Source organism: Blennius ocellaris (assembly GCF_963422515.1).
Source record: "Blennius ocellaris genome assembly, chromosome: 1".
In the NCBI taxonomy this organism is placed as follows: Eukaryota; Metazoa; Chordata; class Actinopteri; order Blenniiformes; family Blenniidae; genus Blennius; species Blennius ocellaris.
Window position 1 is genome coordinate 6811428 of NC_137650.1, and position 16207 is coordinate 6827634.

At 42.0% G+C, this 16207-nt stretch overlaps 1 protein-coding gene across 2 annotated transcripts in view; it reads left to right on the plus strand.

The window, feature by feature from the left end:
* The window catches only part of LOC308134279 (FERM domain-containing protein 5-like), a gene marked incomplete at its 5' end in the record, with an annotated part of 86269 nt that extends 70104 nt beyond the window's left edge, over positions 1-16165 (plus strand). For both annotated transcript variants that reach the window (XM_080501946.1, XM_080501947.1), the window contains 10 exons: positions 1933-2030; positions 3500-3623; positions 4515-4602; positions 5565-5653; positions 6274-6337; positions 7022-7113; positions 7204-7278; positions 7378-7446; positions 7649-7755; positions 12732-16165. In XM_080501946.1, coding sequence (XP_080358072.1) covers positions 1933-2030; positions 3500-3623; positions 4515-4602; positions 5565-5653; positions 6274-6337; positions 7022-7113; positions 7204-7278; positions 7378-7446; positions 7649-7755; positions 12732-13321 — 1396 coding nt within the window. In that variant the 3' untranslated portion in view covers positions 13322-16165. The remainder of the gene's footprint in view (positions 1-1932; positions 2031-3499; positions 3624-4514; positions 4603-5564; positions 5654-6273; positions 6338-7021; positions 7114-7203; positions 7279-7377; positions 7447-7648; positions 7756-12731) is intronic.
* Between the last annotated feature and the right edge of the window lie 42 nt (positions 16166-16207).

Genomic DNA, 16207 nt, shown 5'->3' on the forward strand with positions numbered 1-16207 from the left:
TGCTTTTTAACTAACACTGGAAAAATGTATAGTTATTTGATGGATGGATCTTCTTTGTTATTGCTCGAAATTAACCGTACAATATGGTATACTAAATACATCATTATCCTTATTATCACCATTATCTGAAGGTGTTAAACGGCACACTGTGATCAAGATGTAAAGACCCACACCTATTTTTTTTGGGGTGTTCAGAGCTCGGTTTCAGGGGCCCATGTGCAAGGCAGATTTGAGTATTTCCTTCTCTCTGAGCAGTGGCGTCATAAAGCACATTGCCCCGGCGGTTCTGCGTGTGGCGTCCTGGACAGCTTAACAAACCGTTGTGAGACGCGAGCCAGAGAGCTCGCCAGTGCACAGATCCCTGTAAATCACATCCCTCGACTGGTTGCCACGCAATGAAATCTCCTATTCACATTTCAGCTCTCGCTGATAGAGCAGTGGGCCGGCAATAGAGCGCTCCGTCATCCTCCACCCATCTGTTCTGACTGGAAGGTTTCACAGAAACAAAGACGTAGGAAATGTCACAGTACATAATTTGACAGACAGCTTTGCTTGTTTTGTATTTTTGGGGTTTTTTTTCAAAGAAGTTTGGCATCTTGCACTGGTTCACATCTGTGCAGACGCTGTAAAGTGGTGAGAACAGGAGGCAGTAATCGAACAATCCAAGTGGTTCATCTGGCAAATAACAATAATGAAAGACACCAGGCAGCAACGTCGGGTCAGGATTCTGCTTTAATGTAACATGCAGAATATCCACACTAAATTGTGTTCTGATCCAGCAATCCTGGGCTCTGCTTCACTGTTTATTGCTCTGCGGCTCTGAGAGAAGCAGGATTGTGCAGCGGTACAAAATGAATTTAGAATCAGAAATGTTCTTCCTCTATGTTTTCTCGACTGTTTTTTTTAATTGTGGGAGGAGCTCCTAATCTGAAGGATCTTGTGAGTCTTTTCAGTCTGTAACTGTCACAACTGTTGGTTTTGTACTTGGCTGGCTTTACAATTTGAATAAACCCCTGTTACATTAACAATACATTCAGCTCAATCCATTATTAGTTTTACCCTTGAACTATTTCTTTTGACCACAAATTCCCAAAAACCAAAAATAAGAAAATTATGCTCGTGGACGCTTGACACTCAAGTTCTGCAACGGTCCAAAGTATTGTTGTATCATGTGGTTCACGTTAATATCAAGAACGTATAGATGTTGCACTATGAAGTGGTGTTTAAGTTAAAGTGTAGGCTGGGGGTGGATGGTATCTACGTCCGCTCTGGTCTATGGATGGGCAATAGATAAAAGTTGCACTGCCCACATCCTCTTCATTCTGGGTTGTCATAAACAACCCACTCCTGCTTTTATCATAAATCCCACTCTTGGTACAGGTGTTGTTTTTCTCCCATAAGCTACATTGTGAGTATGCTCCATTTCTTTGGCAGATCAATGTCCGTCCATCCATCTTCTACACAGCTTTATCCTGTTTAGGGTCTCAGGACAGAGGCAGGCTGAACTCTCTACGGGTCACCAGTCCATCACAGACACACGGAGTGACAGTCAAACACTCACATTCAAGCACACAGGACTTTTATTGTGACATATTAACCTCAAATATTTTTGGACTATGGGAGGAAACCAGAGTACCTGGGGAAAAAAAGAAAAAACACTAAGACACCATGCAACCCCACAAAGAAAGACACCCCCCCCAAACCCAAAGTGGACTTCAATCAGAGCAATTCTTGGTTTGAGGCTGAAGTGCCTCCAGGCTGCCATTCCTACATGTTTCATCCATTCCCCGTGTTTAATTGACAGAGGAATTAAACTTTAGTAATGCATAATCTCAAGCTTTGTCGTTTCAAACAGACATAGTATTTAAACATTGAACCAAAACGTGCTGTCAGTACATCTGATTTAATTTGATTAGTGTTTTTTCTCCACAGGTATCTCGTCTTCCTGCAGGTTAAGAGGGATCTCTATCACGGTCGCCTCCTGTGTAAGACGTCGGACGCAGCTCTGCTGGCTGCCTACATATTACAAGGTTTCTCTAGATCACTGCTTTTTGTCATCAAACCATTGGACTTTACTGTTACTTTTATGTTGGTCTCAGTCAATAAACTGTTTGTCTCACTGACCTCCACATATGTACTGAGTGGGTGAGCAAAGTCTTCAGAGGCCAAACGCCCAAACTGCTCTTTCTTTAATATTCACTATATATATATATATATATATATATATATATATATATATATATATATATATATATATATATATATATATATATATATATATATATATATATATATAAATCCAAATAAATGAAGCTGACTTTAGCCCCTTTGGCTGATCAGCATGCACAGAAGTGAGAAGCTTTAGGAAACCATTTCTCTGTCACACACTGTGCCAACCAGCAACACTGCCAACATTTCATCTTTGCGCCATTCCCTGAATCTGAATGTTCTCCATACTTTTATGTCCTGGTATAACACCGCCGAGTGCCACTGTACTGAAATACATCCACTGTTATATCTTCCAACTGTTTTTGTCCATTTAAAAAAAAAAAGATAATAAAGTAAATGTTGGCCAGAGTATTATCTTGGTGGTGGGAGCCAGGAGACAAGGAGTGAGACACTGTGGACAAATAACCTGCTCCAATAAAATGCTGCTTACAACATTAAAAAAACAACTCACAGTGTCATCACATTCTGCTGTAAAGCAGGATGAAATACACTTTTGTTCTATCAGGAAAAAGAGAGGAATACTAATCATGGACTTGTAAATGCCGGTGAGAGAAAACATAATAAAAAAAAAAACAGTTTTTCTTGGTATATAGTCTAATAAAATACATACACAGTACCTGGAGAGTGTGTCTCCACCAGGTCAACTGCATCTGCAATCCTGGGAGGTTGAAAACAGTCCAAAAAGCAGTCTTAGTAATAAACAAGTGCACGGTGGCGTGCGGCACGGCGTCCCAGGAGAGCAGCCAGGTAGCCAAACTCACTATGCATTTCCTTCACCATCTGGGCTCCGACAGACATGATGGTAACGTTGCAGCTGGCTACACACTCGTAGTGACTGGCAAGCATGTGGGCGTCAAGAAACACTCAACGCTTTCCTTTTTCTTCAAAACAGTGCGACTTTTATACAAGTTGTATAAAACTTGCTTTCAAAATATTTCAAATGCTGATTTTGTGCTGTATGTTTGGCTGTGTAGCATTCATGCTAAAATTATTAGTGGCGGCAAACTACGTTCCTCCTGCACCCAGTGTCTCTCTGTGTTAATAGTTAGGCTTTATTTCAGTATGAATCTGCTCTATCCAAGCAACATAATAGAGTGCACTCTAAGATTAGGACACAGTTTGAATATCATTTGGTTAAGATTGGCTGTTTCTTCTTCAGTAGTTATTAATTTAATTTACCGAGTACAGAAATAAGTAGATTTTTAAAAATTTTTTTTTTTCCCCCACCTTAACCTTCTACATGTTGTCTCTCCGTTTTCCCTTCCTCAAGCTGAAATTGGTGACTATGACCCCGGGAAACACCCAGAGGGCTACAGTTCCAAGTTCCAGTTCTTCCCCAAGCACTCGGAGAAACTGGAGCGGCGGATTGCTGACATCCACAAAACTGAGCTGATGTAAGGTGACACCTGTCCAGAGCCTCCTCCGACCGGTGGCCGTCTTCTGCTCCGTCAAAGCCTCAGAAAAGACATCCTCCAGGCGGAGCTCACCCTTAAACTCAATATCCTCCACTTCACACGCAGTCTCCTCTTTAATTCATAGGACCAACGCTGCTCGCCAGCTCAGATTTCTTCTGCTGAAATTCAGGATCTTGAAGCCATGAGTCCACACCAGGTTTTGAAATGAAGAATGAGGACAATATTTGCACACTATATATGGACAATTATTGTTAGGGTTGTTTGAAAGAAAAATCATTGTATTGTTTACAAGTTGTCAATATGAAAACACAGTAAACACACAATGAAATGTAAATAACAATAAGCGCATTGAAGTTTGTTGCACCTTGGCTTTATGGACTGATCAGTAGAGGTTTCTGTATGAGCAGCATGTGTGGATGCAGGCGGACGCTATAGATCTTATCCTACACTGCCCTCTATTGCTCACTTCTATTGTCTGTGTTCAGTTCAGCACCGTGCCATTATCTAAATTAGTTTTACAGTAAAACCATGAGAGTAGCAGAATTCAGGATGATTTAAGTTTCAGTGTCTTATTGCATAAGCAAGCTTCCTTCTCCAGGTTGTATTTCACTGGGTTATAAAGGCTCTGGATGTGGGAACAATAAAACGTCCCTTTATAACGTCAGACTATTAACCGACTGAGCGAATACTTCTCGGGATAGGCCCACACATAATTATCTTACCAATTACCTTTGAGACAAAGGAGGTATGAATTGTTTTTATTGATACGTCACACTTTTTTCCATTCTGCTTAAAACACGCGTTCTAAATAAGAGCTGAGTTGACATGTTTCTTACGCGTGAGTGCATTCACTTTTCGTGTGTTTTTCAGAGGTCAGACTCCAGAGACATCGGAACTCAACTTTCTCCAGAAGGCCCAGATGCTGGAGACGTACGGAGTCGACCCTCATCCATGCAAGGTGGGCAGCAACTTGCTGGCTTTTTCAAAGTTCCCTTTACCTCAGAAAGGAAACGCTGGTACATTTCATCTCACAATTGTTGACACGACTCTTTTTGCTGCTGACAGTTCAAACAAAAGACAATCTTTAATCAATGAAAGGCAGATCTGAAACAGAATTAAAGGGCTTCTCACAAGAAGGTAACACAGTTGTAGCAGGGCTGTGAGTTTATAAAAACAAGGAACCAAAAACAAGTTTCACTGAAAGAACTTGAAAGAAATGACTGACGCCATTCGTGAGGTGTAGTTTCCAGGACTCTGATTGGCTGGCGTGGCTTCATGTTTGTCGTTACACTGCCCCCTACAGGTTTGGCTGCTCATAGTAGCTCTGAACCAAGTGTATATTCGGATCCGTGTAAATTAAGATTTTATTTTTGTAAACGTAGAGCAGGACATTTTGTAAAAACCCAGGGACGTGTAAATATGGCCTCAGATGTTCGTCCTCCTGGAACCCTTTGGAGAAGAGCACAATAGGGCCCAACTAAACGTCCTCGAAGATTCCTGGGCCTCTTTGGAGACGGGTGGAGAAACACATCTGGGTGAAGGCCTTGACCTCTGCTGGAATTGGCTAATGCAATGGCCTTGACGCTGACGGACATGAAGTAGATCACCAATAGTAGGAAGATAAACAGGCTATCATACACAACGAACCCACCCAGAGAAAGTAAACAGGATGACTGAGAACCCCTGGTATGGCACATACAGGACGTACAGACGGGGAGTAATGAGGCACAGCTGATGAGAAACCGTACAAGAGATGGAACACACATGAAACATGAAGCCACACATGGACAATGAGTAGAAACCAAGACCGGAACAATATAAAGTACAACGACACCGGCAGTCATGACAGAGCACAGGAGAAGACAAGAGCAAAAATTTAAAATTCACCAATTTAAAAACATGAATTTGTGTGTTTGTCAGGATGTGTCGGGAAATCCAGCTTTTCTAGCTTTCACTCCTTTTGGATTCACTGTGTTACAAGGAAACAGGAGGGTGCATTTCCTCAAATGGTAAGTTCAGATCAATATATTTGAATTTAACTGTCACACAAGAAACACTTTGTGTGATGAAAACATGTAAATAACAAGAGGATTTTGTAATGAAATTAAAGCTGCTTAACCACTTGATTAAGTCCGGTACTCTAAATTTCTGGAGTCCTTATAATACACAGCAGATTATTTAGAAGAATCTGTACAAATTTACAGTAAGTTTTAAAAAGACGTCTTCAGACCATGTTGTTAGAGATGATTAAATGAGTGTTTAAAATAAAGACTAAATTATAATTCCATCAATATACTCCAAATCCACCCACAGTTCACAATGTGAATTTCTATTGCAATATAGATCCAATATAAACAAGCTTAAAATCAGCAGTGATGCAGGCATTGTGATTTGACCCAGAAGTGTTCAGAGTTCTTCAGCATGTTCCTGTGATCGTGTCTGTCTGGAAATAATGTGCAAAGACATTTCACAGAGGAATGAACAACTATTTGGCCTCTAATACTTTCCCTTGAGCCACAATGAATATCCCACAGCCTTTATCTGGTTTTGTGTTTCCCCTCTTACTCACTTGTTCGGCTGACTTTCCTCTGTTTTTCTTTTTCTTGCTCATTCGGTCTGTTAACCTCAGGGACGAAGTGACCAAACTCAAGTTTGAAGCAAAGACATTCCATATATATGCAAATCAGAAGGAGGTACGTCTGTTCATTATTTAAACACAATTTTGATCTTGCCTGTGGTTCTGTGGAAGTGTTCTATGTCGCTAAGAGCCACTGTGCTCGATTCTTAATAAAGTGGTAAACAGGGAATAATAGCGTGTTACTCACTCATTTCTAACCACTTTAAAGAGGAAAGTAGGGGCAGCCTTCCTATGAGCAACGGGTACAGTTCTCCAGGGAATGTTTTGAAGGTTGTTTTTGCTGAGTGGTGATCGTGTCCTCCAGCCAACATACATTCAAATCCCCTGTCTCGTTTAGAAAATTACACTTTTGAGCTGTTGCAACACCTCAGGCCTCTCCTCCTGTCACTGACTGGCTTTTAAAAGCTTTTCACATTGTAAAGTATTAGTGTTATTGGCTGTTTGGGGTCCATCTGAAATAAAAAAAAAAACATTCTTCCACTGCTTTGTAGTCTGCAACTGTCATAATTGTTACACTGATAGCTTCATATTATAGGTTTTTCCAATTTTTTGTCGTTAATATAGTTGAAATAAATACGGTATGTTTTTTTTGTTTTTTTAAGAATAAATATCAGTTTCACCTTCCTTCAGTTTCATCATGAATTCCTCTCAAAAATAAAAAGGAAAAGCCCCCCCTGACCCCTCGATTGATCCTGCTGCTGCACCTCTCTGACACTTCCTGTCTCAATGTACTGGACAGGATAAGAAGATCATACTGACTTACTTTGCACCGACACCAGAGGCCTGCAAGCATCTGTGGAAGTGTGGAGTGGAGAATCAAGCCTTCTTCAAGTGAGTCCCGGGACATATGAGTAACCTTTGTATGAAAGAGACATCCGTTTGTTTAGATGTTTACCTTTATTGATGAATTTTGGTTGCCAGGTTGGAGAAGTCGAGTCAAGTTCGGACTGTCTCCAGTAGTAATCTCTTCTTCAAGGGTAGTCGCTTTAGATACAGGTATTGTAACACGACGCGTTTGTGGCACTTTGAAAATTCAACTCATAGGTAAAAGTGTCACTGAAAAATGTTTTGAGTGTCTTTTCTGTGTTTTCTTAGTGGGAAAGTTGCAAAAGAAGTAATGGAACAAAGTGCCAAAATCAAGAGAGACCCCCCTGAGATCCACAGGTGGCAATCCTTATGGACATTTTAGCTTGTGTGTGTGTGTGTGTGTGTGTGTGTGTGTGTGTGTGTGTGTGTGTGTGTGTGTGTGTGTGTGTGTGTGTGTGTGTGTGTGTGTGTGTGTGTGTGTGTGTGTGTGTGTGTGTGTGTGTGTGTGACTTTGTTCCAACTTTTTTTTTTTAAGTGTACTTATTTTTTCCGACTCCAGGGCTGGCATGGTGCCAAGTCGGAGTTGCCCATCTATCACACACGGCCCTCGTCTGACCAGCGTGCCCAGGACACGACGGAGAGCTGTGCACATCTCCATCATGGAGGGTAAAATAATCTCTCTCTCTCTCTCTCTCTCTCTCTCTCTCTCTCACCCACACATGCCGCTGTTCATTGACAGTGTGACACCCTCACAGGTCTGTCAGATGAGCTGAGTGATGTTACAGAGGCCTCCCTCTGTCTTTATTCAGGAAATATCGATCTCAGTATTTCAACCCTTTGACGCCCGAATTTATTTACAATTATATAAAACAAAAATGTATTTTGTTTTTGCTGTTAAGCTTTGCTTTCATGCTAAATTATGTAAAGATTGTTAACTTGTCAATAGAATATAGTGAAGGGTTCGGGTTTGGGCTGGAGATTGATGGGCCAAATAATTTATAATTATTTACATTATAACATCAACTCCAGCAGGACTGGACCCTTACTCGTGGAAGACAAGAAAGTAATGTATTGTTGTTGAGGCTTAGAGGTAGGGTTATGAGTTAGAGGGTTAGGGTTATGAGTTAAAGTTAGCATTAGCATGAGTTAGAGGGTTAGGGTTATGAGTTAAAGTTAGCATTAGCATGAGTTAGAGGGTTAGGGTTATGAGTTAGAGTTAGCATTAGGGTTATGAGTTAGAGGGTTAGGATTATGAGTTAGAGTTAGCATTAGGGTTATGAGTTAGAGGATTAGGGTTATGAGTTAGAGTTAGCGTTAGAGTTGGGGTTATGAGTTAGAGGATTAGGGTTATGAGTTAGAGTTAGCGTTAGAGTTGGGGTTATGAGTTAGAGTTAGCATTAGAGTTGGGGTTATGAGTTAGAGTTAGCATTAGGGTTATGAGTTAGAGTTAGCGTTAGAGTTATGAGTTAGAGTTAGCGTTAGAGTTGGGGTTGTGAGTTGGGGTTAGACCATATCTTGGCTGCAATTTGAATGCAAGCAGTATTTTGCAAATTTGAGACAACAGGCATCAAGGGGTTAATTGTTATTCATGTTCTTGTTGTGATTTGATTTGCATGCCCACCAAGACTTTACCACTTTACCATAGAAAAATGACTTTCTTTGCTTAAAAAGACATTCAATCTAAGGTGTCAGTTGATATTCTTGCTGGTATATAGATGCCAAAATATTTGTGTGTAATAGTTTTAATTACTGTTGATTAGTTGACTATGTTCATAAGAGTCCCTCTTATAACTAAGGTTCGAGCAGCAATGCCTCAGAGCTTGGACTCCTCACATGCAGAGCAAAACCCTGGAGTCTTTTTTTGCCACACCTTCACACGTCAGTCCATAGAAATGTATATTTTCAGCAGGAACGTGTTTCACAATAAGAGCTTTTCCATGTTAGCAGCATGTGGCTTTTTGCATTTGTGTGATTTTTTATTTTTTGTTTTGCTTTTTCTTTTCTTGGAGTGTTTCCTAACAGAGTCCTGGTCTTCCAATGGCCTCTGGCACTATTTTGAGATGACAAAGTGATTCTGTGGGTTCATAAGGGGCCCTTCCTGCCCCCTCGTTCCTCCAACCGGCTATTAACCTTTTGGCATTGCTGCCACTGGGAGTTACTCAGCTTTTAGTTGATCAGCATGGATGAAATGACTTCACACCGCAGTCTCTTCACAGGAAGAGCAGGTCTGTGGTGTTGCTCCCCTCTCGTCACAGACAAAGAGATCAGAGTTTGACACGGCACCCAAATGTTCCAACAGAGGAACAAATGGACTGTGTTTTGTCCTGTTGCTCTGCCCACACTGGTATTCGCCCCGGTAATAATATCTCTCTCTGAAAATAGCTCCTGCTGTCAGGGTCCATGCTTTGTGTGTCACTGCCGTCAGCAGGAGGGTCGAGAGGAGCCGTGGCACAAGAGGACCACATTCCCAGGCCTTGTCTTTCACTCTCCGACTGTCTTTCTATTTGTCCGCGGCCGTCAGCCTGCCTGCCAGCGTGTCGGAGGGGAGAGCGTGTCTCGGCCCGGCGGACACAGTCGGGGACAAACGACGAGCAGGCGGCGTAAAGAACGCCTCATTTTAAAGAGAGCAAGAAGAAGCAGACCGTGTTTAGACGGCTGCGGTCGGGCGTCGAGTCATGGTGAAGTGTCTGATCAGGATCCAGACCAAAGTCAACGTTCACTTGCGTATGATCAACCACTGCTACCGGGATGTGAACGTGCGCGTGCTGGCTCTGGGGCCCAGGCTGTTGGGCAGAGCTCTGGGAGGCCTGCCGCTCTTCCCCGCCCTGCCTGAAGGCTCTTCCAGCTCAGGATCTGCTCCTGGATCAGGCCAGAGCTCCAGGACCCCGTCCAGGCTAGCTGTGCCCGCTCAGTATCATGGCTGTCGGCCGCCATCCAGCCGCGCAGGTAAACGGCACGCCCGGCTTTATCACGCTGGATTTAGTGTGCTGGCTTCTTCAAGTGAAGCCGGATGGACATTTTCCAAGGTGAACAGTTGTTTCTGTACAGATTTTGAATGCAGAGAGGAGTTTACTGAATGTTTCTCTGACGTGAAAGGCAAAGCCAGCAACGTTTTCTACTCACTGTTGACCTGAAGTGCATTACTGAGCACAATCTAAAAGTCTGACTTGTTATTTTCCTTTCAGAGATACGATCCACAGTTGATCTGCTTTGCCGAGCGAGTTTCCGTTGTACTTTGGTTTCATGTTTACTTTAGGGGGTTACAGTTGCCACTTGTAAGTATTTAGTTTAAAAATAGATGAGTCATGCTGGGAGAGGAGAATGAGTTTCCTGAGTTGAGCCTTTGACAAGCTACCCATTAAAAACAAATCAGTTTCTCCCTGTGGCAGCAAGCCAATCAGAAATGTCTGCACATTGTTCAACAGAACGCGGCGTACCTGAGTATTTTGGCAGGCGCTTCAAATTGGCAGAGGGAATATTTGCTGCAGGACTAATTAATGATGAACAGATGAATATGATTTCCCTTTAGACCTCTTTCTTTGAGCCTCGAGGAACAAGTTCTATAAGCACACATTTCTATCAGTGGTTTGTGGACATCATATGGATTCCCTCTGCTGGTGCCTCTATTTTCCTCTTTCAACCACTGTTGCTGTGTGCGACGCCGATGTGACGACGACCGTTCACTTTGATTGTTTATGCAAAGCTCTGCCACCAACGTCAACTGACTTATGAAGAGCTAAAGCTGTAATTTCCATTTGTCATGAACACGTCAGTGCTTGTAAACAGCTTGATGGACAGCCCAGCGGCACAGCGAAACTCTCATTAAGTAGTTTGGCTGAATTTATGATGATTTAACAGAATGGAAAATACTGTGTCTGAAAACAAACAAAAGAAAAAAAAATTGAAAAATGTATTACTTACTTTATTTGACTGATTATTATCTATTATTAGAAATTAGTCTGTATAAAATTTATTTTATAGCTCTTTTAGGGCACCATGTCAGCTCTAATAGTAAAATATAAAAGCAATTATGTATTAGTTCACTGCCCCTCCAATAACTAAATTATTTTTTAATTTTTTAAGGAGATTATTTAAATTTTCTGAAGTCCTCACAATGCAGGTCCATTTTCAAAGTTCACAGTTAGAAAAATGAAAAAAAAAAATTCAAAGTCAAAGGGATTTTACATTGTTGCGTAAAAGAAATATAAATGTGAGTCAAAATTAGTAAACAAACATAAACGGGTCACTAACGCTGTATAGTGTACATTAATGATTATTAAAGCACACTATTGAACACAAACTATCATGTTTATATTGAACCAAAATTATAAAACAACTGTTATATAACATAAGAATATCTACTTAAAACCAAAGACAGAAATACAGACTGGCCTCTTAATATCTTTATCTGTTCTAAAATCAATGGTACAAATATAAAAAAAATATTTATTGAAAATATCTGGAATAAGAAGGCTTTATTAATGATGCTTCTTTTATAGGAAATCTAAATAAACACACAAAAATAATCACACACTCAACACACAACAGCTCTATTTTTAAGTCTTAACAAAATATAGAATAATGTTTTTTTTTTTCTTTTCTTTCTTGAAAAGAATAAATAAAATCCAGCTTGAACTTGTCCACTGTTCTTGTCCAGCAGATGAGCAGCACTGCGCCCTCCATTATGTCAACACAGTAGAGTCGCCCACTTGGCAGCTTCTTGTGTTGAAAAACATTGAAAACAGGTCATTTTTATAAAAGTCCCCTGAGGACAGGACAAGGAAACATGTCCGGGCAAAAGGACTTAATCTATCAACCGTAGATCGATCATTATTGGGATGACACTGAAATGAGTTGGTTTTATATTTTATGTCATATTTACCACCATTGTTCTATCATATAACCTCAACGTCACCAAATCTAGTATTTATAAACCAAAACTTTTGGTTTGTGCATTATGATGAAATCATCTTTCTGGGATCGTGTATTTTTAATTAATTTCATTCATTTCATTTTCATTTATTTATTTATTCAACCATGTTCACATTTGACTTAACAGGGTCACACATTGATGTGAAATGTGTCATGGTGAAAAGGAGCACGATGACGACATCGTCTTATTGTTCATGCCCCTTTGAATGTGTACAGAAAAATCGATGACCATAAACGGCGGTGATCCATTCAACAAAATTGTTACATACTTTACTGTTTAAAAATCAATCATTTGAACAATTTAGAAAACAAAACAAATTTCCCCATTGCAACATGCAAGTTACATTTTTTTTATGTTCCTCCATCTGCATCTCCTTAAGCATATTTTTAAATGTATTTATTGTTTGAGAACATTTTAATGTGTTCTTTAATGAATTCCATAATCTTACCCCAGCAACTAAGAAACCCTCTGTCTTATGGAGGTTTGGGAGAAAGGTACACAAACATTTCCTTTTCGTCTTGTGTCATCTGTGGGTCAAGTTCATGTAAATATGTTCCGGTACCAACTTGTGCTTCATCTTTCAATTTGAATTAATGAGTCCAGTCATAATGTCCGAGGCTCAGCAAGTAATGTTGAGGCTCTCTCAACGTCAACGCCTCCTTGACCACCGTTTGTGTCTCCGTAATGAAGGACTGGCTTGTGTTGGCAGGTTTGGAGTCCCTGAGGGACAGCGCCCACTCCACGCCCGTGCGCTCCGTGTCCCACGGCGACTCCTTCATGTCGTCCCGGGGCCAGATGGTGGACGGGAGCGAGGCCAGTACGTCGGCCGTCATCTCCGACGAGGCCTACAGCCCCTCGGACAGCGTGCTGCCCACGCCCGTGGCGGAACACGGGGCGGAGATGCCTTTGGGTCGCCACGTCAACGGCGCCCCCTTCAGCGTGGACGACGAGAAGGACTCTGAGGCGGGGACCTCGAGGGAGGGACACCCGGGCGAGTTCGGGCCCGGCAGGAGGGGGCTCCGCGCGGCCAAGAGCAAGCAGTCGCCATCCAGCGACGTGGAGGAGCTGAACAAGTTCATCCTGAGCGTGCTGCGCCTGTTCCTGGTCACCATCGGCCTGCTCTTCGTCCTGCTGCTGCTCCTCATCATGCTGACGGAGTCGGACCTGGACATTGCCTTCCTGAGAGACATCCGCAAGACGCCGGAGTTTCAGCAGTTCCACTTTGAATACTTCTGCCCCCTGCGGCGCTGGTTCGCCTGTAAGCTACGGTGGATGGGAGGCTTCCTCGTCAGCAAGTGAAGCTGAGCGCGAAGGACTGAGCGCTGGCCTCTGCTGCCGGGGAGGGGGACCTCGCACCAAGCGGGTCGGACGATGGAAGAGGGACGGGGTGAACCATGACAGGCCTGTTCTTAATATCAAATCAGCTTCTCCAAAGGAGTCCCCGTCACGAGCCAAGGACCGTTCCCTGAAAGAGCCTCGTTCGTTCCATCTGACCACCGACGCCAGGGAAGGAAATCACTTTTTACTTTACAAATTCAGGTCATCTCAAGGTATTTTTATTTTTTACACAAATCACAAAGACAAGGTTTCGCTCAAGCAACTGAACCTCCTTCGATCACAGACAGTAGCCGCCTTTATTTTTGTATTAATTTATATGTTGTGACATCACTGGGAGACGGCGTGTCCAGGGATATGAGGGTGTGTGAGTCTGAGAGTCTGAGTGGCGTTGAGACGTGTTGAGGCAAGGAGGAGGCAACCACTACATTCACCATGATCAGACATCGTCACTGTTGCCGTTCGGAGGACGAGTGTCGGGGAAAGGATATCAAGAAAGTGCGTGGGTGGTGTGGGGGGGGGGGCAGCGCCTGAATGTAGACGAGTCCTGAGTCCAGTATTTGAAATATCGCTGCTTCACGAGCAGATACACACTATACAGATGTGCTTCACAGCCTCACATCTGTCATAATAAACAACCGTTAGATGTACGTGGTAGTAGCTTTGTGACCCGGGGGTGGCCTGGGCACTGCCCTGTCAGATTTAACAGAATATTTTTATAGCAAGTGTGACCTTGTCTGTGGTCTGTTGACTGTGCTCACATCCCATTTATTTTCAGACACTAGGACTAATAAAGTTTTATTGTACAATGAATAAATTAAGCTTTTTTTTTTTTAAGGGTAGAGTAATTTATGGAGGCAATAGGTTTACTGTTTAATAAATAGCAGCCAAATAATGCTAATGACTACAACCCAGACCTGTGTGGGAGGAACAGCCTCACCTTGCTCTAGTTACTTTTTCCAGTAGTTGTGAAGGTGATGGGACTGTGTGCACTGTTGTGGTAGTCACGTGCTTGGTTAGTTTTTCACTCCTACAGTCTGTATAAAGGAGTTTATCTTCATGTCAGTACTAGAATTATAAAAAGGACAGAGTTCCAATCCAACAAGTGACAATTGACCCTGTTACTTTTGTAAAGGACATAAATTGACGCTATTTTCCAACATAGGTCACTTTGAGTTCAAGTAGAAGTCTTGAAACTGATGGGTTCATCAATATAGACTATATTATAAATCCTGTTTCCGTTTTTGTACAAACTGCTGTCTTTTGATGTACTTGAAATGTTTGGTTTTATTTTTGCCGTTTTTGTTTTTTGAAGTGGATTTGTGGATTTCCTGCCCCGCTCTCACAACACAGCCTAAGATAAGTCACGTTTACGTCCAGTCGCCAACTTCATCGTCACGCCTACCAAAGAAACCTCTGTTGTCTCATCCCCGCGCCGGTTTGTCCAGCAGACGGAAGCTCTGAATAGCCTGCTCTCCTTTCTCCAGCCTTATTGCTTCAGATATTTCACAGATTAGCCTACCGTATACTTTCCCACACAAAAAAAAAGCTCCAGAATCGAACCGTGAAGCCACTTTTGGTGCCGAGGAGTCGGACGTCTTGTGTCGCTCACGGCTGCTTGAGATCACAGGTATTCAGCACTACGAGATTTCATTTATGCAAGGAGAAGGTTTAAACAGTGGTGCCCAACTGGGATCTGCACATATCAAGGAGCTAATAATTTCTATATATCCATTGCTTTTTACAGCTTGGTGAGACGAGACGTGTCCCACCAAGCCTTGGCTTCACGGTTTGGAGAATCCCAGATGGGAGAGGGAAGTCCACAGCCTCACTTAGGACAACTTGGTGGGCTCCAGTGAAACAAATGTTGAAAGAAGGGTTTAGGTAACGCGAGTGCCGATTGGTTTTGTGAAACGTGTTTAAGAAAAAAGAAAAAAAACAGCAAATTGAAAATGAACATCAAAATGCTGTGAGTCTCTGAAGTGTGAAAGACTCAGCTGTAGACGCCTGAATTTATTTTTGTAAAAATGGAAAGTAATAATGATTCTCACTACTTGTCATTTGGTGTTTAGGAACAAACACAGATTGACAATAAACAAACACATGTGGATTAATATTCAGACTCGCTAAGTTGAATAAGTGTAGCCGGTGCTCATTGGCTACGAGGAGGGAAAAGACCAGTCCCTGAGGAAACGTCGCTTTTCACCTACGTATATGTTGATGTGTATGAGAAATTTGACTTTATCTGAGCAATAAATATTATAGATGAATATCAATAACCATAAATTGTTAACCAATGTTTCTTTTGGATCTGCGCAAAAACAATGTCTTGTGAAACGTGTGAGAAAGTAGCAGCGTGAGGACGCCGGCGGGATAAAGACACTTCTCTGGAGGGAAAAAAACAAAAAGCTGTCAATAGTAATGATTTCATGTGTCATGTTTGGTCTTTTCTAGAAACTGGTGCAATGGAGGTTGAAGTATTTGCCGCTGATTTTTCCATTCCAGTGGACAGAACAACACATTTTTAGCTCATTTGCAGCCAAAAGTAGCATTTCCAACCTCCTGAACCTTTCAGTTTAATGCAAGAGTTTATCAATATTACTGCTCACGTCTGTTTTGGTTCAGAAACAAAGAGAGGAGACAATTTCACCAACAGGAAACTCTTGTTTTTAGGTTCTAGTGAACAGTGTAAACGGGAACCACACCGAGTTTTATTGTGAGCTTTCTTCCTGCACCGTGGAAATGTTTCTGTAAGCATGTGTCCTACATTGATTCCCTCCGAACAAGACTGCTTAATTCCCACCACTGACTGCTGTAATCTACTTATGAATAAATCTCATCTATTCTTGA